This window comes from Musca domestica, unplaced genomic scaffold, assembly GCF_030504385.1.
Source record: "Musca domestica strain aabys unplaced genomic scaffold, Musca_domestica.polishedcontigs.V.1.1 50, whole genome shotgun sequence".
NCBI classification, from domain to species: domain Eukaryota; kingdom Metazoa; phylum Arthropoda; class Insecta; order Diptera; family Muscidae; genus Musca; species Musca domestica.
In genome coordinates, this window is record NW_026712347.1 from 7334876 (window position 1) to 7359723 (window position 24848).

Sequence of the window (24848 nt, forward strand, 5' to 3'; positions counted from 1 at the left end):
AATGTATGTTTCGAGGTGTTAAAAAACGGAATGACAAACCTCTTATACACTCCATACTATAGTGGAGGGTATAAAAAATACCACTCAAATGATACCCCTTATATGGGGCCTAAACAAAGACGAGGTCCTTCATAAGAAATTTCCAGTCATAGGCTGCAGCACCGTTTCCGAACTTCAAATACGAAACTTTATGCAATTCCGGTGAATAATGTCGGTAAAATCATAAAAATACCGAATATTGGGAGGTAGCGTTATATGGGGGTTATACGAAGACTTGGACCTGCATGTGTAATTCTTTGTCACAGGCTGTAGTACCCATTTAATACGAAATTTGAAACAATTCCGATGCAAAATGCCGCCAAAATTATCAAAATACCGAATATCGTGAGGTATCATTATACGGGGGTTTTACGAAGACATGGACCTGCATACGCGGTTTTTGTTATAGGCTGTAGTACCTATTGCGACTTTAAATGCGAAAATTGAAAAAATCCGGTACAAAAAAAAAAAAAAAAAAAAAAAAAAAAACCAGTAAGGAAAGCTCAAAAGTCGGACGGGGCCGACTATATGATACCCTACACCACTATGCATATTTAGTAGAGCTCTCGTAAAAAGGTTTATACAGGGCATTTCAGAGCTCTATGAGATATTTGGTACAAAATCAAAATCTATCTAATCCTATCGTGCATTTTACGAACTATAGCTATCTCTGAACCGGGTTTCTCTAAATTTGACGTATTAGCTTCTAGACTGAATTCGGTCTTATGTACGAAAATTAAGGTGATTTGGGCTGATATTGGCCATTTGGTGCACAATTAACACGAAATCGGATGAAGATATATATGGGAGGCATATCCAAATCGGAACAGATTTTAATAGAATTAAAATCAACTGTTTTTGGGCTTTATCTGATATCTGGTACCAAATATCATTTCTGTGGAGTGCATATTACGAATGTGAGAGACTTAAAGACCAAATCGGATGAAAGATATATATGGGAGCTATAGCTATATCTGCACCGATTTTTACTAAAATTGGTGTACTTGCTTCTAAGCTGGTTTCGGTCGGATTTGCCAAAATTGATGCTATTACGGCCATTTGGTGGTCAATCACCCGAAATCGGATGAAGATATATGGGAGCTATATCCAAATCTGAACCGATTTCGATAAAATTTAAAACAGCTATTCCTGTGCTCCATCTAATACCTGGTACCAAATATCACGGTTGTGGAGTGAATATTACGAATGTAAGGGACCAAAACACTAAATCGGATGAAACATATATGGGAGCTATAGCTGTTTCTGAACCGATTTTCTCCAAATTTGTTGTATTTGCTTTAAGGCTAATCTCGGTCATATGTGCCAAAATTCGGGCCATTTGGGCTGATATTGGCCATTTGGTGGTCAATTAACCCGAAATCGGATGAAGATATATATGGGAGCTATATCCAAATCTGAACCGATTTCGATAAAATTTAAAACAGCTATTTCTGTGCTCCATCTAATACCTGGTAACAAATATCACGGTTGTGGAGTGCATAGTAGGAATATGAGGGACTTAAAGATCAAATCGGATGAAAGATATATATGGGAGCTATAGCTATATCTGAACCGATTTTCTCCAAATTTGATAAACTTGCTTCTAGGCCGAACTCGGTTGTTTGTGCCAAAATTCAGGTAATTTGGACTGATAGTGGACATTTGGTGCACATTTAACCCGAAATCGGATGAAGGTATATATGGGAGCTATATCCAAATCTGAACCGATTTCGATAAAATTTAAAACAGCTATTTCTGTGCTCCATCTAATACCTGGTACCAAATATCACGGTTGTGGAGTGCATAGTAGGAATGTGAGGGACTTAAAGATCAAATCGGATGAAAGATATATATGGGAGCTATAGCTATATCTGAACCGATTTTCTCCAAATTTGTTGTATTTGCTTTGAGGCTAATCTCGGTCACATGTGCCAAAATTCGGGCCATTTGGGCTGATATTGGCCATTTGGTGGTCAATTTACGCGAAATCGGATGAAGATATATATGGGAGCTATATCCAAATCTGAACCGATTTCGATAAAATTTAAAACAGCTATTTCTGTGCTCCATCTAATACCTGGTACCAAATATCACGGTTGTGGAGTGCATAGTAGGAATGTGAGGGACTTAAAGATCAAATCAGATGAAAGATATATATGGGAGCTATAGCTATATCTGAACCGATTTTCTCCAAATTTGATATACTTGCTTCTAGGCCGAACTCGGTTGGGTGTGCCAAAATTCAGGTAATTTGGACTGATAGAGGACATTTGGTGCACATTTAACCCGAAATCGGATGAAGATATATATGGGAGCTATATCCAAATCTGAACCGATTTCGATAAAATTTAAAACAGCTATTTCTGTGCTCCATCTAATACCTGGTACCAAATATCACGGTTGTGGAGTGCATAGTAGGAATGTGAGGGACTTAAAGATCAAATCGGATGAAAGATATATATGGGAGCTATAGCTATATCTGAACCGATTTTATCCAAATTTGATATACTTGCTTCTAGGCCGAACTCGGTTGGGTGTGCCAAAATTCAGGTAATTTGGACTGATAGTGGACATTTGGTGCACATTTAACCCGAAATCGGATGAAGATATATATGGGAGCTATATCTAAATTTGATCCGATTCTCACCAATTTCAATAGGGTTCGTCCTTGGGCCAAAAAAATATTGTTTGGAAAATTTCATCTCAATCGGATAATAAATGCGACCTGCATTTTGTTCACAAGAATACATGGACAGACGGACGGACGGACGGACGGACGGACGGACGGACGGACGGACGGACGGACAGACGGACGGACATGCATAAATCGACTCAGAAAGTGATTCTATGAAGGTTCTCAAAAGTAACTATGGGTCTATCTCGTTTCCTTCTCCATGTTACAAACAAATGCACAAAGACATAATACCCTTACCACTATGTGGTGTAGGGTATAAAAAACTAAATATAAGCGTGGACCGACATAACTTGTACACATGTGTGCAAAATTTTATCCTTCAATCTCAATTCGAATCACATTCTGAGCCTATTTATACATTTCCGTCCGTCTGTCCATATATTTTTGTTAATAAGGTACAGGTTGCATTTATTGTCTGATTGCGTTGAAATTTATATTTGATACTGCCAAATTTTATAGACATCGGTTCAGATTTGGATATTGCTCCTATATATATCTTCAACCGATTTTAGTTTAATAGTGCACCAAATGGCCAATATCAACATAAAGATATTTTTTTTTTTTTTGGCATATCCGAACGAATTGAGTCTAAAAGCTAAACATCGAATTCGGAGAAGATAGATTCAGATATAGCTATAGCTCCCATATATATGTTTTATCCGATTTGGGATAAAACCTCTGTCGAGATCGGATCAGATTTGCTATATAGCTCCCATATATATTTATCCGATTTCAGATTTATTGTGCACCAAATGGCTAATTTCAGCCCAAATGTACTTCATTTTGGCACTTCCCACCAAATTCAGCCCAGAAGTAAGTACTTCAGATTTTGGTGAAACTCAAATTTTATCGAGATCGGGTAAAATTTTTACATACCTTTGAAATACATCTTCATTCGATTTTACGGCTATTGTCCGCCATATATATATATAATCTGATCAAATTCCCGAGATTTTTTCCATATTTAACTGAATTTTTCCATCTTGTGACACTCGGTCCGGTATAACTATTACTTCTATAAATATTTTTTTCAATATAATTCTTATCGAAGTCATATCGTACACTGTACATCAATGCAATATTCTACTAGAGGTAAAAAAGCCTCCGTCAAATTTGTTAAAAATCGATTCAGTGTTGGATGCAGTTCCCCAATTTTTTAAGACTGACTGAAATGCGGTTCATAGTTGGTATGACCTTATTCACATAAATTCCCAATATAGGGTATCATATAGTCGGCTCCGCCCGACTTTTGACCTTCGTTACGGGTTTATTAATATAAATTCCATAGTCTAAAGTTTAACCAGATGGAGTGATTCGAAATATCTCTTGGATCCATGGTAAACAGAAATATTGAGACACTCGAAGTTTGATGAAATCTGCTGACTCATTCGCATCGGTATAAGGGTTATAGTTATTCAAAATGTTACCCTTTGTGGGGAAGATCGAATGAACAGCAGACCTTGTGTTACTCTTGTTAACTCCCGCTCTTATTTATACCCTCCACCTTGGAAAGGAGGGTATTTCAACTTTGTCATTCCGTTTGTAACATTCCTATATATTCGTCGATGTCCGTCTGTCTGTCTGTTGAACACATTATTTGACGTAGAGCGTAAAAATTTAGCAGAATAATTTGTATTGTGCCTAGGATGGTTGGTATTGAAAATGACATATATCGGTCCACGTTTTGGTATACAGGGTTGCCCATATTCGACGGACCCATCTGGCAACGCCATAACTTTTGATAGAGATGTCACATCGCCTAATGAGATACCGCGTTTGAAGCGTCAGTCCAAGCAGATTTTTACCATGAACCAATACACGCCACGCGAGCGCTCTGAAATAGTTGAAATTTACATTCAACAGAAGAAGTCAATTGTGAAAACTCAACGTGCTTTTAAAACATTAAAAAATGTGAGAAGTGCGCCTTCTAAGAACACCATTAAGCGTTTGTACGAAAAATTTTCGACTGGTAAGGCTCTTTCTAATCCGAAGAGGCCATATAAAAGTCGACCAAGGCGATCGGCCGAGAATATCGCTGCCGTACGAGCCAGTGTTGAGAGGTCCCCAAGAACATCCCAAAAACGCCGTTCTCAGCAGTTGGGCATGGCTCGGTCCACTTTACAACGGATTATTCGCATTGATTTGCATTTGTTCCCGTACAAAATTCAATTGACGCAAAGAATGTTACCTGCGGACAAGCCTTGTCGATTGGAATGGGCCCAAAAAAACATGGGTCCGTCGATATAACGGTACCTTCCGAAATGCGGTATTTTTATGTTTTTTTCACATTTTTTCATGGATTTGTCTAAAAATTGGTATTTGTTTGTCATAATGGGTTCTAGCTCCAGTGGTAAAACATTGTATACAAAGGTCCACGATTTGTTATAGCTCCCATATAATGGTACCTCCAGATATTCGGTAATTTTATTGGTTTTGTCACATTTTTTCACGGATTAGTTTAAAAATTGGTATTTGTTGGTCATAATTGGTTCTGGCTGCGGTGGCGAAACATTGTGTGTATAGGTCCACGATTTGGTATAGCCCCCATATAATGGTACCTCCCGATATGCGGAATTTTGATGGTTTTTGTCACATTTTTTCACGGATTTGTCTAAAAATTGGTATTTTTTATTCTGGTTAACTCCACTCAATGCACTTTTTCGCATTGTAATTGGTTGTATGCATTCAAATAAATTGTTATTGTTTTTTTGGATAATTCTTTTTGTACTTTTTTATTAAAAACAAAATAATGTTCAACATTAACGAAATAATCGTCGAAACGATGTGAATTTTTCGATAGAAAATTCATTTAAGCACGGTGTCTGTAGACAACACGGCGGGCAGTCTTGTAGTGATAACCGTCAGAGGGGGTTTGTTCAACTTCTTCGACAGGGGAGACGGGTGCAGGGGGAATGTAGGTGTTGGTGGGTTGGGAAACTGGAGCTGGTGCGGGGGCAACGGGTGCAGGTGGGACATAGGAGTTGGTGGGTTGGGAAACTGGAGCTGGTGCGGGGGCTACGGGTGCTGGTGGGACATAGGTGTTGACGGGAGCCACTGGTGCTGGTGGCACATAAGTGTTGACGGGAGCTACTGGTGCTGGTGGCACATAAGTGTTGACGGGTGCAACAGGAGCAACGGGAGCGGGGGGAATGTATGAATTTTGGGGTTGAGCTGCCACTTCATGATGAACATGGTGTTCATGGTGGGCATGATGATGTTGGTTATAGTTGTAACCCAATTCCGAAACATCGGCATAGGCGCAAGCCACAAAAGCCAAGGCAACAATGAAGAATTTCTGAAAATTGGAAAAAAAAAGTAATTATTAGTTTTGAATTGCCCGCTCTCCACTCGTAATCCTTAGATGCAATATCAAATTATTTACCATTTTGTTAAGTTAATTTGCTAGAAACACCAAATATGAGACTGTGTCTTTACCCAAACCAACACTTTGTATTTATAGTTAAAAAACTTTTAAATTTTTGACCCTAAATTTTATTCGTGTTTTATTATACCCTACACCACAAGGTGGTCAGGGTATTATGTCTTTGTGCATTTGTTTGTAACAGGCAGAAGGAAACGAGATAGACCCATAGTTCCTTTTGATGATCTGCATAGAATCACATTCTGAGTCGATTTATGCATGTCCGTCCGTCCGTCTGTCCGTCCGTCCGTCTGTCCGTCCGTCCGTCCGTCCGTCTGTCCATGTATTTTTGTAAACAAAGTACAGGTCGCATTTATTGCCCGATCCAGATGAAATTTAGCAAAGGTCTTTTGTTTGGCCTAAGGACGAACCCTATTGAAATTGGAGATAATCGGTCAAAATTTGGATATAGCTCCCATATATATCTTCGTCCGATTTGACTTTTATTGTGCACCAAACGTGTATTATCAGCCCGAATTGTATGGAATTTTGCACATACACCCATATTAGGCCTGAAAATATGTATGCCAAATTTGATCGAAATCGGTTCAGATATAGCTATAGCTCCCATATATATTGTTCATCCGATTTGTTATTTTTGTCCACCGCCACCGTAATATGCACTATGCAACAACAATATTCGGGGAAATATATCAAATACAGCTCAGAAATACATTTGCTAAATTTTATCGAGATCGGTTCAGATTTGGATATAGCTCCCATATATAACATCGTCCGATTTACCTTTTATTGTGCACCAAACGTCTAATATTTGTCCAAATGGGATGGAATTTGGCACTTACGACCGAATTGAGTCTAGTAGCTAGTATGTCAAATTTGGTTCAGATCGGTTCAGATATAGTTATAGCTTCCATATATATTATTCATCCGATTTGTTATATTTGGTACCCACAACCGTAATATGCACTCTGTAACAACGATATTCAGGGAAATATATCAAATACAGCTCAGAAATATCGTTGCCAAAGTTTATCGAGATCGGTTCAGATTTGGATATAACTCCCATATATATCTTTATCCGATTTCAAGTTAATTGTGCACCAAATGGGCAATACAATTCCGAATTTAGTCCTTTGAACTTTAAATTATAATTATAATCATAGCGTGTATGATTGAATTCTCCTATAGAAACTTTTAATTGTTATGTGGAGCTCTACTTAATTAGCAAAGTGGTGTAGGGTATCATAAAGTCGGCGCCGCCCGACTTTAAGACTTTCTTTACTGGTTTTTTATTTTAGTTTTATAATTTTTTTTTTCAAATGTGTTTTTTGTTGTATGCTATAGCATTTTTGTATCAGCTTGAAATGCCACATATTTCATTAAAATGTTGTGACTTGTGTGTGCTCTTCTCACACACAAAAAAGGCAAAATTGCTTACAACGTCTCCCCCACCTCTCCTCCACCAGTAAAACGAGACAATAAAATTTAATTAATGTTATCACCATTCATTGTTTGGCCAAAGGTGAGACGATGCTCGTCTTGGCACTCAACAAGTTTTGCGGTTATAAATTTTGCTATATATTTAATATTTGTTATATTAATTTACACATTGATTTCCTTTTTAAATTAATATTTGGCGGGACTGTAAAGATTTCTTAAAAAAATCTAATAATTTTAGAACAATATTTTTAGAATATTTTTGAGTTTTTTTACCCCACAACACTATGTGTTGGAGGTATTATAAGTTTGATTGGGCAAAAAAAATTATGTAACACTTCGAAATATTGGTTTCCTACATAGGAATGTGGATGGATCTTCCTATCTCGCCGACATGAGTAGATCTAGGTATGAAATGGACCAAAAACTCTACAATTATAGACTAATTTACGCGAAAGTTAGCATTGGGCTAGAGTTTAGGGCTGGGCGGAAGCCTTCCAATGTGGTTGGTCATCGGGTAATATTTAATGGGTGAAATAGACCGTAACATTTGTGTTAAATAAAAGTCAAATTTTCTATTAAACCGCGAATATTTGTAATTCCGGCGAAATGACAAATAGACGAAAAGTTCAATTCTGAGCGTATTTTTTATCGCATGCGATATTTTCCATTTGAATTTTCAAATAACCTTACCACACAGGTTGGGGGTATTATATTATTATACAGATTGCAATTACCGTCCGATCCTTACGATAATTTTCATAATGGTAAGGTTATGATCAGAAGGGTTAGTAGGAAGGTAGGGTTTTTGTTTTTAAAAATGTCCGCAATATATATTTAAGGGTTGAAATGCACCAACAACTAAAAATGTTCCTGATTTTGCAGCCGTTATAAAGGTCTCAAATAGAAACCAAATGACACGAAATCTCGCAAGAAGTTAGAGTTAAGAACAATGGGGTAAAATGAACTACTACTTTTGTGTGAAAAAAATACCAACATTTCCATTCTACCGAACGCTGAATATAACTTACATGCTGAATCCAAAAAGATGAACTTCTGGCTTTTTTATGCTGATTTCGTTGACGAATATAGCCAAATATCGTAGACAAGCAAATAATATAGATGAGTCTAAATTTGGTTATACAGACGGGCCTCTTGCTTTTGGAGTTGATCGCAAAATAATTAGGGGTTCAAATGAACCAAAAACAGAAAAAAAAATTCCTGCTCACACAATTGAAGAGAGTTAAGAACAGGGAAGAATTCTAGCATTTTGGATAACCATTGGTATATACTAACAGCACGATGGAGAGCGTAAATATTGGGCAAATATCCCTGGTCAAAACGATAAGGGTAATATCTGTCATGGAATAATTTCAAAAGCGAAATATTTCAAAATGGATTCGGACATATTGTAGTGTTGTAGGGTATCACATGGTCGGCCCGTACGACTATAGCCTTTGCTTACTTGTTTTTAATAAAAGCAAAAATTGTCGGAAATAGCATCAAATTTTAGAATAAGTTTAGATTTGTTGAAATTGCTCACCTTCAGCACGAATTATGGCCTTCAAAAGGCCAATGAAACCGTCACACGCTGCCCGGATGTTGTTCTGCGGTATTTAGGTCCATTCCCGGCGAAGCGCTTGCTTGAGGTGATCGACACTTTGGTATTTTTTAGTGGCACCCTTGCTTCCCAAAACTCTCCAGACGCAATAGTCCAACGGATTGATATCCGGAGGTTTTGGTGGCCATTGTGCGCATTCTTGGGTGGAGTGTGCTGAGTGCGATGGTGCTGAGTCCTGTTGGAATGTCCAAGGTCTCCGGCCAAAATGTTTGCGTGCCCAAGGCTTTAATACATCCTCCTGAATAATAATAATAATAATATTCGTCATTTATTCCAATGCCACGGTCGACTAATACGAGCAGAGAGCGGCCATTTACTGCTATGGCGGCCCACACCATCACCATGCCGGCGCTTGAGTTCTGGTGCACATTTTCAACTGACCTCTTTGGCAAGTACATACGGTCATTTTGTTTGCTTACAAACTGCTGGACTACGAATGTTTTCTCATCGGAGAAAACCAAATTCGGCAGTTCATCACTTGTGGCCAAGCGAAGCAACTCTTTAGCCCTATTGAGTATATTTTCTTTCTGTTGCGGTGTAAGTTATTGCACTTTTTTGAATTTCAATAACTTTACCCCTAGCTCATTTTTCAATATTTGCCGAATGGAATATTGCAATATATTCAGCTCAAGAGCCATTTTTCGGCTACTGCGACGCGGGTTTCGATCAAGTCGCTTCTTTACTTTTCCAACAATTCCTGCTGATGTTGCTGTTTTCTGCTGTCCACTTCCTTGACATCGGGCTACGCTACCAGTATCACTGCAACGAGCAATGGTACGAGATACAACAGTTTTATTAACATTTAAATGCTGGAGTGCTTTAACGATAGCCACTTGTGGTTTTCCCGCCAAATATAAAGAAATCTCACTATCACGCTTGAATTCCGTCACGAATAACTTTTTTTCTGGAAAACTCTCACCAAAATGCTTTTGTAAGCTTGTAAACAATATAATAAGCTGTCACTTGAATAATTTTAACAGCTGTCGGACGAGTGGCTTAGAAATGACAGCAGTCTGAAGTTGTTTGCAGTTTTTTCAACTTACCATGTATTTACATTGTGGGGTCTAAAATATATTTTTTGAGGTTTTACAAACAGAATGACAAACCCAATATAGCCTCCATGCCAAGGTGCAATAAAAAGGCACAATTTTTTTTCTAATTGAGGCCGACATTTGCCAATTTTGTGTATTGATTTTTTGTTTCGAAAAATAAAAACAAAGTGTTTTCAGAATCAATGTTAGGAAACGTACAGTATATTAAATGTATTGACAAATAGACTTTTCTCAAAATCCCTAATATGTGTAAGTTCCGTAATATAAGGGCCACGCCGACATTGAATATTTTTGAGAGAAATTATGGTATCCACTGAGAACAAGAAATATCAAATTATCACTGATTTGTTTGGGAGGTACCGTTATCTAAAAAGGGGGCCTATATTAAATATTTTTGTAAGATAAGTTAAACTGTCCACTGAAAAATACCGAAATGCCAAAAAGTGGACCTACAGTGAATATCTATGTGACAAGTAAAACTACCCACTGAGACACTGAAATATCAAACTATAGCTGATTTGATTAATAAATTTGAGTCTATGCCTTCAAAATATCGGAAATTAGGAGTTAATGGTTTTTGGAGACTTTACCATATAGTGGATCTACATTCAGCATTTTTGCAACAAATCAAAAAAAATTTTTTTTTTTCAATTTTTTTATTAAAAACTATAACACTAACAAATCACGTAAACGCAAATTCCTTATGACGTTTAGGCACGGTGTCTGTAGACAACACGGCGGACAGTCTTGTAACGGTAGCCATCGGCGGGAGTTTGTTCAACTTCTTCAACAGGGGAGACGGCTGCAGGGGGAATGTAAAGCCAAAGCGACAATAAGGAATTTCTGTAAATTTCAGAGGGAATGTCTTTAATAAAATATCCATTATCTCCACCCATTTATAATCCTTACCATTTTGTTTGAGATTAGTTTAGTTGTTTTGAAGTCAAATGTCAGACTGTGCTCTTCCCAGGCGAATCAGCAAGTTTTTATAGGCAAATCAAAAATAACCTTCTTTTTTCATTGGCCGTTTTTTTTTAATTTCATCTTCTTAGGTTGTGCTTGTGCCGTACATATCTTAACAAACAATACATGAAATTAACCGGTTCTTTTTACCAAATTTAGTTGTGCTGATAGTATGTAGCCATTCTTTGAGCTGCGCAGCAAACAGAAGAAGCCCTAGAACGAAAATTAAACAATAATATGAACAGCTGTTCTTCCTCCAAGCGATCGATGGTTTGAACGGAAATAAAAAATCACTGCGTGGAATTTGTTGTTGTAATAAAAGTTTTTAAGGTGTAATAACGAAAGCAATACCCAGAATGCTAAGCAGTTAGAAATTCCTATGGTGTGTAATGATTCAGAACCGTTTTTCCTTGTGAAAATTCTCTACATTTTGTGGGAATGAGAAGTTTACTATCCTAAATTATTATTTTATTGATAGAAATATTTCAAACAAACAATTCCAGTTCCTATTGACGAAATAAAGCTACAATCAAACTGTAACTGTAATTACAACATTTTATAAAAAACAAGTAAGCAAAGGCTACAGTCGAGCGGGGCCGAGCGTTGAATACCCTACAACACTATAATAAACGATACAGTTTATATAGGCGAGATACTCGAAAGAATTCCACAAGATATTGTGACAAATAATAAAAGAAAATCATCAGGTTCCGTTCTTCAATTTTCGAATAATAGCAACTTAAACTAATTTGCTCATTTCCAATTTATTGGTAGATGTTGCACGTAAATGGTCTTCCTAGATCTGGAACCAATATTTCCCAAAGACCTATAATCTCTCAGAAGTGGCAAAAGAATAACATTTATTGTTGGTTTTTGACTGAAACGCATCTATATGAGATACAGACATTTGACTATATTCTTCAACTAAATCAGCCTTAACGAAATAGTCAGAAGTGCGTCTTTCCTGTATTTTTGAATTCTCCAAAAAGTCACTGGAATGGACATTTTCGTATTTTGTCTACAAAAGTTGGCAAACTCCTTCACACATTGAATATTTTTGGATGGCCATCCAAAACTGCTTGGCTTTTGTAATGTCCGGTAACCCCCATTCAAATGTGCGTGAGGATCGGGCGATAATTACGACCTGCAGACAATTTTGCAGTTTTTTTGGTCCATTCCAAAAAGAGTAGGCTTCTATTCTGACCCTCATCTGATCCCCATGCAAAATTTCGTTAGGATCGGGCCATAAATGCGATCTGTATATGATATCCTGATATCCTAACTACTTAGTTTTGTTAGCTGTAGAAATATTACCAAATGTTTAATTCAAAATGAAAATATGCCAAAAATATGACAAAATTGAAAAAAATATGAGAAAATTTTACAAAATCAATATTTTCATCTTTAGAGAGATATTTTTATGCGATTTTTTAGACGTTTTTTCTTTCCTGCCAAGAGACCATTCTGAATTAATGAGAACTGTCGAAATCAGTTCAGCCGTTCTCGACATATAAGAGATTTTTCAAGCATATCTTCTTTGATAAACATATATATCGCACATATTTTGCTATATATCCGTTTTGTTGGATGTTAACATCAATGTAAAGATCAGAAGTAATCTTGTCATGGCTTTGTGATTTCGCCGGGATTTAAAATATTCGCGGTTTAATGAAAAATGTTGAATTTTTTCAACAAAAAATATATGGTCTATTTTACCCGCTAAATATTATCCGATGACCACCCAAATTGGTAGGCTTCTTCCCCGCCCTAAACTCTAGCTAGATGCGAAATGTATAGCTACTGCAAATTGCGACCTGTATAGCTACTGCAAAATCCGACATTTTTTCAGTATTTGGTCCATTTCAACCTCTAAACATTTGGCGATCATCTCCAACGGACAGACGGACAGACGGACGGACGGACATACATAGCCAGATCGACTCAGCTCGGCGAGATAGGAAGATCCATATATACTTTCCTATGTGGGAAACCAATATTTCGAGGTGTTACATAATTTTTGGCCCAATCAAACTTATAATACCCCCAACACATAGTGTTGTAGGGTATAAAAATAAAAAATACCCGATTTAAATCGCAAAATAAGAAAGGTTACAGTTTGATTTTTATTTCGTCAATAGGAACTGGAATTGTTTGTTTGAAATATTTCTATCAATAAAATAATAATTTAGGATAGTAAACTTTTCATTCCCCCAAAATGTAGAGAATTTTCACAAGGAAACACGTTTCTGAATCATTACACACCATAGGATTTTCCAACTGCTTAGCATTCTGGGTATTGCTTTCGTTATTACACCTTAAATACATTTATTACAACAACAAATTCCACGCAGTGATTTTTTGTTTCCGTTCAAACCATCGATCGCTTGGAGGAAGTTATTGTTTAATTTTCGTTCTACAGCTTCTTCTTATATTTGCTGCGCCGCTCAAAGAATGGCTACATACTATCAGCATAACTAAATTTGGTAACAAGAACCGGTTAATTTCATGTATTGTTCGTTAAGATAAGTACGGCACAAGCACTACCTATGAAGATGAAATTAAAAAAAAAAACGGCCAATGAAAAAAGAAGGTTCTTTTTGATTTGCCTATAAAAACTTGCTGATTCGCCTGGGAAGAGCACAGTCTGACATTTGACTTCAAAACAACTAAACTAATCTCAAACAAAATGGTAAGGATTATAAATGGGTGGTGATAATGGATATTTTATTAAAGACTTTTCCTCTGAAATTTACAGAAATTCCTTATTGTCGCTTTGGCTTTTGTGGCTTGCGCCTATGCTGATGTCTCGGAATTGGGTTACAATTATGAACAACCAGCTGTTGCCCCTGCACCTGCTCCAGTTCAACCATCGAAGAGTTATATTCCCCCTGCACCAGTAGCCCCAGCACCAGCTCCAGTTGCTCAACCCACCAAAACCTATGTGCCACCAGCACCTGTTGCCCCCGCCCCAGCCCCAGTTGCTCAACCCACCAACACCTATGTCCCACCAGCACCTGTTGCCCCCGCACCAGCTCCAGTTGCTCAACCCACCAACACCTACATTCCCCCTGAACCCGTCTCCCCTGTCGAAGAAGTTGAACAAACTCCCGCCGATGGCTACCGTTACAAGACTGTCCGCCGTGTTGTCTACAGACACCGTGCCTAAGCGTCATAAGGAATTTGCGTTTACTTGATTTGTTAGTGTTATAGTTTTTAATAAAAAAGAAAATTTGAAAAAAAATATTTTTTTGTTTTATTGCAAAAATGCTCAACAAAACTGTAACTCCTGATTTCCGGTATTTTGAAGGTATCGACTCAAATTTATTAATCAAATCAGCTGTAGTTTGATATGTCAGGTTCTCAGTGTGAAGTTTTACTTATTACAAAGATATTCACAGTAGGTCAACCTTTTGGCATTTCCCCCATATAACCGCACCTCCTGATTTTCAGAAAAAATTTAATGTTGGCCCACTTTTTCAATAACGGCACTTCCTAATTAGTAATATTTCTATGGCTTTGGTCGTAATCTAAAATCGAATCAGGGCTCCAAGGGGCCAATTTAGTCCTAGACAAACTTTTTCAATGTAAGACTCCTTTTTTTGCATTGCCCCGATATCAACATTAATTTTTCAACCAAAACAGCAGTGATTTTATATTTCTGCTTCTTCTCTGTGGATACCATAATTTCTCTCAAAAATATTCAAAATCGGTATGGCCCCGATATTACTGAACTTTTACATATTAGGAATTTTGAGAATAGCTGATTTCTTAATATCTTTAATACACGGTACGTTTAATACACGGAATATGATTCCACAAGAATTACTTATGGAGCTCAAAAATACCTCTGTCAAATTTAATCGAGATCGGATCAGATAAGGATATAGCTCCCATATACAGGGTAAGATGAAAAAACTTCAATCTATTTCAGACTGCTGTCATTTCAAAGCCACTCATCCGACAGCTGATAAAATTATTCCAATTACAGCTCTTTATATTGTTGGCAAGCGTACAGAAGCATTTTGGTGAGAATTTTCCAAAAACAAAGTATTCGTAATGGAATTCAATGGTGATAGTGTGATTTCTTTATATTTGGCTGGAAAACCATAAGTGGCTATCGTTAGTGCACTTCAGCATTTAAATGTGAATAAATCTTTTGTGTCTCGTACCATCGCTCTTTACCGTGATACTGGTCAAGGAAGTGGACGGAAGAAAACAGCAACATCAGCAGAAATGGTTCGAAAAGTAAATATGCGACTTGACCAAAACCCCGCGTCGCCGTGGAAATATCGCAATATTTCATCCGGCAAATATTGAAAAGTGAGCTCGGACTCAAGAACTTACACCTCAGCAAAAAGAAAATAGACTCAAAGGAGCTAAAGAGGGTGTATTAAAGCCTTGGGCGGGCAAACATTTTTGCCGCAGACTTTGGACATTCCAACTGGACAATAGCACTCAGCACGCGCCACCCAAGAATGGTTACAAAATGAGGATCCTCGCTTCATTTCCAGCGCACAATGGCCACCAAAATCTCTGAATACCAATCCTTTGGACTATTGTGTCTAGAGTATTTTGGAAAGCAAGGTTGACACTAAAAAATACCAAAGTGTCGATCATCTTCGCTGGAAATGAGCCAAAATACCGCAGAGCAACATTCGGGCAGGGTGTGATGGTTTCATTGGCCGTTTTAAGGCCATAATTCGTGCCAAAGTTGACAAATTCGAACAAATCTAAACTTATTCTGAAATTTGATGCTATTTCCGACATTTTTATACCCTCCACCTTGGAGGACCGACCGTTTGTAACATCCTTAAATATTCGTCGTAGACCCCATAAAGTAAATATATATAAACAGCATAAAATTCTAAGTCGATTTAACGATGTCCGTATGTCTGTCCGTCCGTCTGTCTGTCCGTCCGTCTGTCTGTCTGTTGAAATCACGATACAGCCCACATTATTTGACATAGAGCGCCAAAAGTTAGCAGATCAATTTTTATTGTGCCTAGGATGGTTGGTATTGAAAATGAGATATATCGGTCCACGTTCTGGTATAGTCCGCATATAACAGTATTATTGGGTATTTTGATAATTTATGCCGCATTTTTTCACGGATTTGTCTTAAAATTGGTATTTGTAGGTCATAACGAGTCCCTCTGCGTTTTGGTATAGCCCCCATATAAAGATACCTCCTGATATTCGGTATTTTGATTATTTTTGCCAATTTTTTTCACGAATTTTTCTAAAAATTGGTATTTGTTGGTCATAATGGGTTCCAGCTCCGGTGGCGAAACATTGCATGTATGAGTCCACGATTTCGTATAGTCCCCATATAACGGTACCTCCCGATATTCGGTAATTTGATGATTTTTGCCACATTATTTTCACGGATTTGTCTGAAAATTGGTATTTGTAGGTCATAATGGGTTCTAGCTCCTTTGGCGAAACATTGCATGTGTAGGTCCACGATTTGGTATAGGCCCCATATAACGGTACCTCCCGATGTTCGGCATTTTAATGGTTTTTGCCACATTTCTTCTAATGTTTCCTTTACCCTAAGGTGGAGGGTATTAAAAGTTTGGCCCGGCCGAACTTACTGTTTTTTTACTTGTTCTCTTTCATTCAATAAAATTTAGAAAAAAAAATTTTGAAATTATGGCGTTTGAATTTGTTGAAGTTTTTTATCTCACCCTGTATATAGCTGTAAAATGGACCGCAACAACCAAAAGCACGATGGAGTGCGTAAATATTGGGCAAATGTCCCTAGTCAAAATGCTAAGGGTAATATTTGGGCAGTGCTTCGTTACATAATTTCAAAAGCGAAATCTTCCAAAATGGATTTGGACATAAGGGGGCTTCTAACATATTGTAGTGTTGTAGGGTGTCACACGGTCGGCCTCGCACGACTATAGCCTTGGCTTACATGTTTAAATTATTGGTCTGTTCTAGAACAGCAAGACAAATTTTTACTACGATAACCGATTTCCCTATATTATATCGATAAAAACTGGCAAAAATAGTAGATTCTTGCTTGTTCGGGAACACATTATATATCTTACACAAGAACAAAAATAATAAGGTTTTCACCCATTCCAAAGTTACATAATTTTTACCAGGAAGTATGATCCTGACTTACAACAACAAAGAAAGTATTAGGAGAATACATTTTTTATTCCTTTCAAAAGTAACGACATTTTAGAAGGAAAAACAATTCTGAACCACTACCATGGTAGAAGAATATAGGAAGACGCATCGACACAGCTGCTGGGACAATGAACTGTCAAACCAATTTTGGAATTGAAAATGTTGAATGAAAAATTATTTAAATTTGTAAAAATTGTTGAAAAACACGAATTATATTAACCTCCGAATGACGTCGTATAAGAAAACATATAAAAATCTACTTATATTTAAAAAAAAAAAAACACATTTAAAATTCTTTGACATATCAATGTTCCCACGCGTTGATGCGTCTACCTGTATTTTTCTACCATGATCACTACACACCATAGGAGCATTCAACAGCTTTCCATACTGGGGATGCCTCTCTTTATTACACTTTCAACTTGATTTATAATGACAACCAAGCATTGATTTTTTATTTCCGTTTAAACCATCGATCGCTTGGAGGAAGAACATCTGTTTAAGTTATTAGTTAATTTTCGCTCTACGGTTTCTTCTTCTTCTTCTTCTTTTTGATGCTCAGCTCAAACAGTGGACAATGGTAGATCAGTATAATTCGTTTTGGTAAAAAGAACTGGTTAATTTGATGTATTGTTTGTTTAGAAACGGACGGCACAAACAAACGTATGAAGATGAAGAAAACAAAGCCAAAAACAAAAAAATAACGCCCCGTGAAAAAATCCGAGTTCATAACAGAAACAGTTCTTTTGGATTTGCCTATAAAAACTTGCTGATTCGCCTGGGAAGAGCACAGTCTGACATTTGACTTCAAAACAACTAAACTAATCTCAAACAAAATGGTAAGGATTATAAATGGGTGGAGAAAATGGATATTTTATTAAAGAAATTTCCTCTGAAATTTATAGAAATTCCTTATTGTCGCTTTGGCTTTTGTGGCTTGCGCCTATGCTGATGTTTCGGAATTGGGTTACAATTATGAACAACCAGCTGTTGCCCCCGCACCAGCACCTGCCCCAGTTCAACCATCGAAGAGTTATATTCCTCCTGCTCCAGTTGCTCAACCCACCAACACCTATGTGCCACCAGCACCTGTTGCCCCCGCACCTGTCCCAGTTGCTCAACCCACCAACACCTATGTCCCACCAGCACCTGTTGCCCCCGCCCCAGCCCCAGTTGCTCAACCCACCAACACCTATGTCCCACCTGCACCCGTTGCCCCCGCACCAGCTCCAGTTTCCCAACCCACCAACACCTACATTCCCCCTGCACCCGTCTCCCCTGTTGAAGAAGTTGAACAAACTCCCGCCGATGGCTACCGTTACAAGACTGTCCGCCGTGTTGTCTACAGACACCGTGCCTAAGCGTCAGATTAAGGAATATGCCTTTAGTTGATTTGTTAATGTTATGATTTGAAATAAAATAGAAATTTAAAAAGTATTTTCTATCGATTTTTTGATGTAGCTCCGCTATTTGGTATAGCCATCCAAAAAAAAAAAAAAAAAAAACCGTAACTCCGGTTTTCCGATATTTGGGAGGCATCGACTAAATTTATTGATCAAATCAGCTGTAATTTTATATTTATATATCAGGGTACTTTTACTTGTCACATAGATATTCACCGTGGGTCCGCCTTTTGGTATTACCCTCATATAACCATAAAACCCCCTTAGTGTAGTCAAAACAAAAAAAAAAGTAAGTAAGTAAAAAAGTAAAAAGTAACTTATTCCCGATGTTTTGAAGGTATAAGTTCAAATTTATTAATCAAATCAGCTATAGTTTTATATTTCAGATTCTCAGTTTGTAGTTTTAGTTGTCACAAAGTTATTCACTGTAGGTCCACCTTTTGGTATTACCCTCATATAACCATATAACCCCTTGATTTTCATTGACATTTCCGTATTTTAACTTTTGTTATAATTATTCAAACTCTTGACCCTCTATGGGTGGGTTCTGATGGAAGTGGGCTAATATTGTTCATTTCATATCGGACCTAAATAAATACGTCTATATTGGTAACTTCATCATAAAATCCATATTCATCCCAAGTTTCTGGTTGAGAGAAATATTAACATAGCAAATTGTACAAAATCGCTGACTAGAAGTATTGAAAATTGTGAACCTTTGTGGGTGAGGTACCAGAAGGGGTTTACAGCTATATATCATCTTAACAACAGATATTGTGTTAGCAAAAATGTTTGTGTGTGTGTGAAATTTGAAGAGAGTTGAATGCTTATTTGGCTTACTTTGAGCCTTTGGTTTCTCAAAATCTTGAACCCTATGTGTGGGAGGTACCAGAAGAAATAGTCCAATCTCTACAACCTTTATAACAGATCTTGTGTTGAAGGAATTATTGGGATGAGTAAAATTTTTAGACAATCGGATTCTTACATCACATTTTATAAGAGTTATAATTATTCAAAATGTTGACCCTTTGTGGGGGAGGCACTTCATGGAGGGGGCCCATATTATCTATTTCTGCGTCTGTTTTTCTTAAATTGCACAAATAATTATTTTTTTGAAAATGTCGACCTTTTGTGGGATAAGTACCAGAAGTAGTGGACCGATGTATTCCACCTTTACAACAGACCTTGGGTTAATAAAATTATTAAGATGTGTGAAATTTGAGGACAATCGGAATCTTACATCACATTTTATATTTTATAACGTTTCTCTTTCTGTGTAGAAAATATATTTTTTGAAAATTTTGACTATTTGTGGGGAAGGTACCAGAAGGAGTAGACTGATATATTCCATCTTAGCACCAGACCTTGAGTTAATAAAAATATTGAGATGTGTTGAATTTCAAGACAATCGGACTCTTACATCACATTTTATAATTATTCAAAATATTGACACTTTGTGGGGGAGGTACTTGATGGAGTGGGCCGATATTGTTCCTTTTTTGCACCTGACCTAACACTGATGGAAATATTATTAAGTGCAAAGATGGAGCAAAATCAGATTATCGTTTCTCTTTTTACGCAGTAAAAAAAAAATTTCGGACTTCTGTGGTGTCCAACATAACTAGATCTTGGTTTGATAATAATATTACAACGTACCATGTTTGGACCAAATCGGAATCTCCCTCCGAAAGATATCGTGCGCAACAGCCAGATAAACGGACGGATATCGCTAAGTCGACTCCAAATACCCTGAAACGGATTTGGTCCAAAGAGACCTAGGGTAAAAAAACTTTATTTCGATGAGGCACGTATCAAATGCTATATGTGTGATGGTAGGTTAGGTTAGATTAGGTTAATGGATGGGTGGTTGTAAAAAGTACAACCACTCCACTCGGAGACCTTTTGGTCCATTGTGTTCATCCTGATGTCTGATGGCATAAAATGGATTCTGGTAAAATAGAACATTAATTTTTAAATTAACAGAAATTCTTCATCTACCTACTTGACAACTTGGAGTGGATAAAAAAACTACATCTTTTGGACACCATGGCTTTGTAAAAATATGTATTGGATTAGTAGGTAGATTTGTAAGTAGTTACAGTTGCCATAAATTGCTTGGTAAACCTATTACTTTGTAATGAAAGATTTTTACAGATTTTTTGTTTTTAAATTTCTGTTTTATTTCAAATCATAACATTAACAAATCAACTAAATGCATATTCCTTAATTCGACGCTTAGGCACGGTGTCTGTAGACAACACGGCGGACAGTCTTGTAACGGTAGCCGTCGGCGGGAGTTTGTTCAACTTCTTCAACAGGGGAGACTGGGGCAGGGGGAATGTAGGTGTTGGTGGGTTGAGCAACGGGAGCTGGTGCGGGAGCAACAGGTGCAGGTGGGACATAGGTGTTGGTGGGTTGAGCAACTGGAGCTGGTGCGGGGGCAACAGGTGCTGGTGGAACATAGGTGTTGGTGGGTTGAGCAACTGGAGCTGGGGCGGGGGCAACTGGTGCTGGTGGAACATAGGTGTTGGTGGGCTGAGCAACTGGAGCTGGTGCTGGGGCTACTGGTGCAGGGGGAATATAACTCTTAGATGGTTGAACTGGAGCTGGTGCTGGGGCAGGTGCAGGCTGCTCATAGTTGTAACCCAATTCAGAGACATCAGCATAGGCGCAAGCCACAAAAGCCAAAGCGACAATAAGGAATTTCTGTAAATTTCAAAAAAGCTTTCATTAATAAAATATCCATTATCTCCAGCCATTTATAATCCTTACCATTTTGTTTGAGATTAGTTTAGTTGTATCGAAGTCAAATGTCCGACTGTGCTCTTCCCTGTTCAATCACCAAGTTTTTATAGGCAAATCAAAAAGAATTTGTTTGTTTGGATTTTTTAGGCGGTTCTTTTCACATCATCCATCATCTTCTTGTGTTGTTGTGACAAACATATCCAAATAAAACAATACAACAAATTAACCGGTTCTTTAAACAAACATAATTAAATTGATGTTTAGTCCATTCTTTTGAGCGTAGCAGAAAAGAAGAAGAAGAAGCCGCAGAGCGTAAATTAAATAATAACTTGATCAGCTGTTCCACCTTCAAGCGATCGATGGTTTGAACGGAAATAGAAATCACTGCTTGGCATTTGTTGTAAATAATTTTTAATGTGTAGTAAATTCAGAGTGCTAATATGTTAACGAGTTTGAAATCGCGTAGTGATTCGGCATCGTTTTTCCTGGCCAAAATACTGTAATTTTTATGAACAGATGACCATTTAGATGACTAAATAATTTGAAAAGTGTTAAAAAACATAAAAATATGCGTCAGGACTATTTTGGAAGAGAAGTCCTTTAATGTGCGGAACTTAAAAGTTGTAGTAGAATAAGGGTTTTATTAAAGTACCAGAGGGAAAATGAAATTGCCAATCTCTTGTAAATACTATACTAGTTTGTCTAACGATTTCATAAAAAAGCAACCATAAATTAAATAAAACTGGACTAATTATCGCGAGAATATTTTAAGAATTTTTTTTTTTCAAAATAATTGCTGGGCTACCTTTGTTTGAATTTGTTTGCCATCTAATTCCATAAATATTTTAGAAATCAGTGGGGACAAACAAGGGAGTGTTGGCCTGAAAAATCATTTTCTGAATCCTCGTTCGGTGTGAGTGCAAGTTTTAAGAAATCGGATATTAAACAAATTTACTGAATTTAACATGGCTGTTAATTCTTTTATCGTTCTAATAATATACATATAATGAAAGTTTTTTATAGAATTTTTGTTTTAATTTTTTTTATTTCAAATTATAACATTAACAAATCAACGGAATGCATAATTGACGCTTAGGCACGGTGTCTGTAGACAACACGGCGGACAGTCTTGTAACGGTAGCCATCGGCGGGAGTTTGTTCAACTTCTTCAACAGGGGAGACGGGTGCAGGTGGAATGTAGGTGTTGGTGGGTTGAGAAACTGGAGCTGGGGCGGGGGCAACAGGTGCAGGTGGGACATAAGTGTTGGTGGGTTGAGCAACTGGAGCTGGGGCGGGGGCAACAGGAGCTGGTGGAACATAGGTGTTGGTGGGTTGAGAAACTGGTGCTGGGGCAACTGGTGCTGGTGGAACATAGGTGTTGGTGGGTTGAGCAACTGGAGCTGGGGCTGGGGCTACTGGTGCAGGGGGAATATAACTCTTGGATGGTTGAACTAAATAAAAAAACAGATATTTATTTGCTCAACATGCCAAGATAAATTTGTTGTACAAATGATTGCGAATTTCTATAGCAAGGATCGGGTGAACAAGGACAAGGAAAGCATAAGAATAATTATTTCTTGTTTTTGAGAACAGTTAGGTTAGGTTAGGTTAGTTAGATTCTCCCTTTTTACCTGTAAAATTGTTTGATGGTATGTAGCGTGGCCGTTGTTTACCCACTCATCAGTCGCCCTGAGCCTTAAGGCCGCTTCATACCGTATCTGAATTTATATTGGGTGCACAAATAGAGTTGTCTCTAATGCCCCTGTTGGTGTTGTCCTCATTTTGAGAACAATACTCAAAGTCTTTTGAGCGACATTTGTATACCCACAGCCACAGAGGGTATATATCATTTGATACGGCCAAAACATACCTCATCGAAATAAAGGTTTTAGACCACAGGTCTCTGTGGACCAAATCCGTTTTGGGATATTTGGAGTCGATCTACGGGTGTCCGTCCGTCTTTCTGTCTGGCTGGTTGGTGTGCACGATAAGTGTCGAAGGGAGTATCCTAATATTATTATCAAATTAAAATCGAATACGAAAATGGAAATTATCTGTACCTCCCCAAAAAATTGTCGAAATTTACAAAAAAAAAAAAAAAAAAAAAATGTACAGAAAGAAAAAGGGTAATCCAATATTGTCCCAAATTTGCAGATCCTAATATTTGCATCAGTGCTGGGTCAAGTGCGAAAATTGATAATTCTTATAAAATGTTATATAAGAGTCCGATTGTCTTCAATTTACAGAAATCACAATATTTTTATTAAACCAATGTCTGGTGTGAAGATGTAATATATCGGTCCACTCCTTCTGATACCTCTCCCATAAAGGGTTAAAGTTTTAAAAAACCAAAACGATTATAAAATCCAAAATAAGCATCCGGTTCTCTTCATATTTCACACATCCCATTATTTCTCCTAACATAAGATCTGCTGTGAAGATCAGTTTTCTCTCTTCAAATTTCACACATACAAACATTTTTGCTAACACAAGATCTGTTGTAAAAATGATATTTATATATCTGCGAACCCCTTCTAGTACATCACCCAAAAGAGTGATTTATAATTTTGTCTGCCATAACTTGCGAAAAAAGTCAGATATTTTTTACAACTATATATAAATATATATATCTAAATATTTCTCTCAACTAAAACCCAGAGATGAATATGGAATTTATGATATCAGATAAAATTGCGTATCAGTCCGTCTGTACCTCACATGCGTAGTAGCCCTGCATAAGAATAATATTTGGTACCATATATCACATACAGCCCAGAAATACCTTTGTCAAATTAAGATCGGTTCAGATTTGTATATAATATAGCTGACTTGGAGTTTAATTCCTTTGCTTTCGCAATATGCAATCTATAACAATGATATTTGGAATCAGATATCCAATAGAGCTCAGAAACACCTTTGCTAAATTTTATCGCTATAGGCTCAGATATGGATATAACTTTCGCCACCTACTTAATATTCCGACCGAATTCAGCCTCAGAAGCTAGTATATCCCATTTCGTGAAAATCGGTTCAAATATTGCTATAGCTCTCATATATATGTTTCATCCGATTTTGGGGTTTTAAGTCCCTCACATGCGTAGTATGCACTCCACAAGAATAATATTTGGTACCAGATAACTTATGGAGCTCAAAAATACCTCTGTCAAATTTTATTGAGATCGAATCAGATTTGGATATAGGCCACATATATATCTTTATAAGATCTAAGGTATATTGTGCACTAAATGGCCAATATACGTCCAAATGACTGGAATTTTGGCATTTCCGAAGGATTTCAATCTAGAAACAAGAACTTCAGATTTAGAGAAAATCAGTTAAGATATTGCTGAAGCTCCCATATATATCTTCA

At 37.3% G+C, this 24848-nt stretch overlaps 5 protein-coding genes across 5 annotated transcripts; 2 read left to right on the forward strand and 3 right to left on the reverse strand.

The window, feature by feature from the left end:
• Nucleotides 1-5543: 5543 nt before the first annotated feature.
• Nucleotides 5544-6119, reverse strand: LOC131805338 (uncharacterized). The gene is made up of 2 exons (XM_059128432.1): nt 6072-6119; nt 5544-6029 (listed from the first exon to the last, which is right to left on the reverse strand). The coding sequence occupies exons 1-2, from the start codon at nt 6117-6119 to the stop codon at nt 5544-5546; spliced, it is 534 nt and encodes a 177-aa protein (XP_058984415.1).
• Nucleotides 6120-13771: 7652 nt separating this feature from the next.
• Nucleotides 13772-14393, forward strand: LOC131805364 (uncharacterized). The gene is made up of 2 exons (XM_059128477.1): nt 13772-13878; nt 13945-14393. Exons 1-2 carry the CDS (start codon nt 13876-13878, stop codon nt 14353-14355), a joined length of 414 nt encoding a protein of 137 aa, XP_058984460.1. The 5' UTR covers nt 13772-13875; the 3' UTR covers nt 14356-14393.
• A 3484-nt stretch (nt 14394-17877) lies between these two features.
• LOC131805363 (uncharacterized) lies at nt 17878-18767 on the forward strand. The gene is made up of 2 exons (XM_059128475.1): nt 17878-18169; nt 18236-18767. Exons 1-2 carry the CDS (start codon nt 18167-18169, stop codon nt 18689-18691), a joined length of 459 nt encoding a protein of 152 aa, XP_058984458.1. The 5' UTR covers nt 17878-18166; the 3' UTR covers nt 18692-18767.
• A 2142-nt stretch (nt 18768-20909) lies between these two features.
• On the reverse strand, nt 20910-21735 carry LOC109614107 (uncharacterized). The gene is made up of 2 exons (XM_020039388.2): nt 21506-21735; nt 20910-21439 (listed from the first exon to the last, which is right to left on the reverse strand). Exons 1-2 carry the CDS (start codon nt 21506-21508, stop codon nt 20969-20971), a joined length of 474 nt encoding a protein of 157 aa, XP_019894947.1. The 5' UTR covers nt 21509-21735; the 3' UTR covers nt 20910-20968.
• Nucleotides 21736-22570: 835 nt separating this feature from the next.
• On the reverse strand, nt 22571-23159 carry LOC131805339 (uncharacterized). The gene is made up of 2 exons (XM_059128433.1): nt 23156-23159; nt 22571-22929 (listed from the first exon to the last, which is right to left on the reverse strand). The coding sequence occupies exons 1-2, from the start codon at nt 23157-23159 to the stop codon at nt 22571-22573; spliced, it is 363 nt and encodes a 120-aa protein (XP_058984416.1).
• Between the last annotated feature and the right edge of the window lie 1689 nt (nt 23160-24848).

Bases quoted from the DNA above. Each gene is read 5' to 3' on its own strand.
- LOC131805338 (XM_059128432.1), bottom strand. From the start codon at position 6,119: ATGGTAAATAATTTGATATTGCATCTAAGGATTACGAGTGGAGAGCGG. The intron at 6,030-6,071 runs GCAATTCAAAAC...TCCAATTTTCAG, and splicing joins GGATTACGAGTGGAGAGCGG to AAATTCTTCATTGTTGCCTT.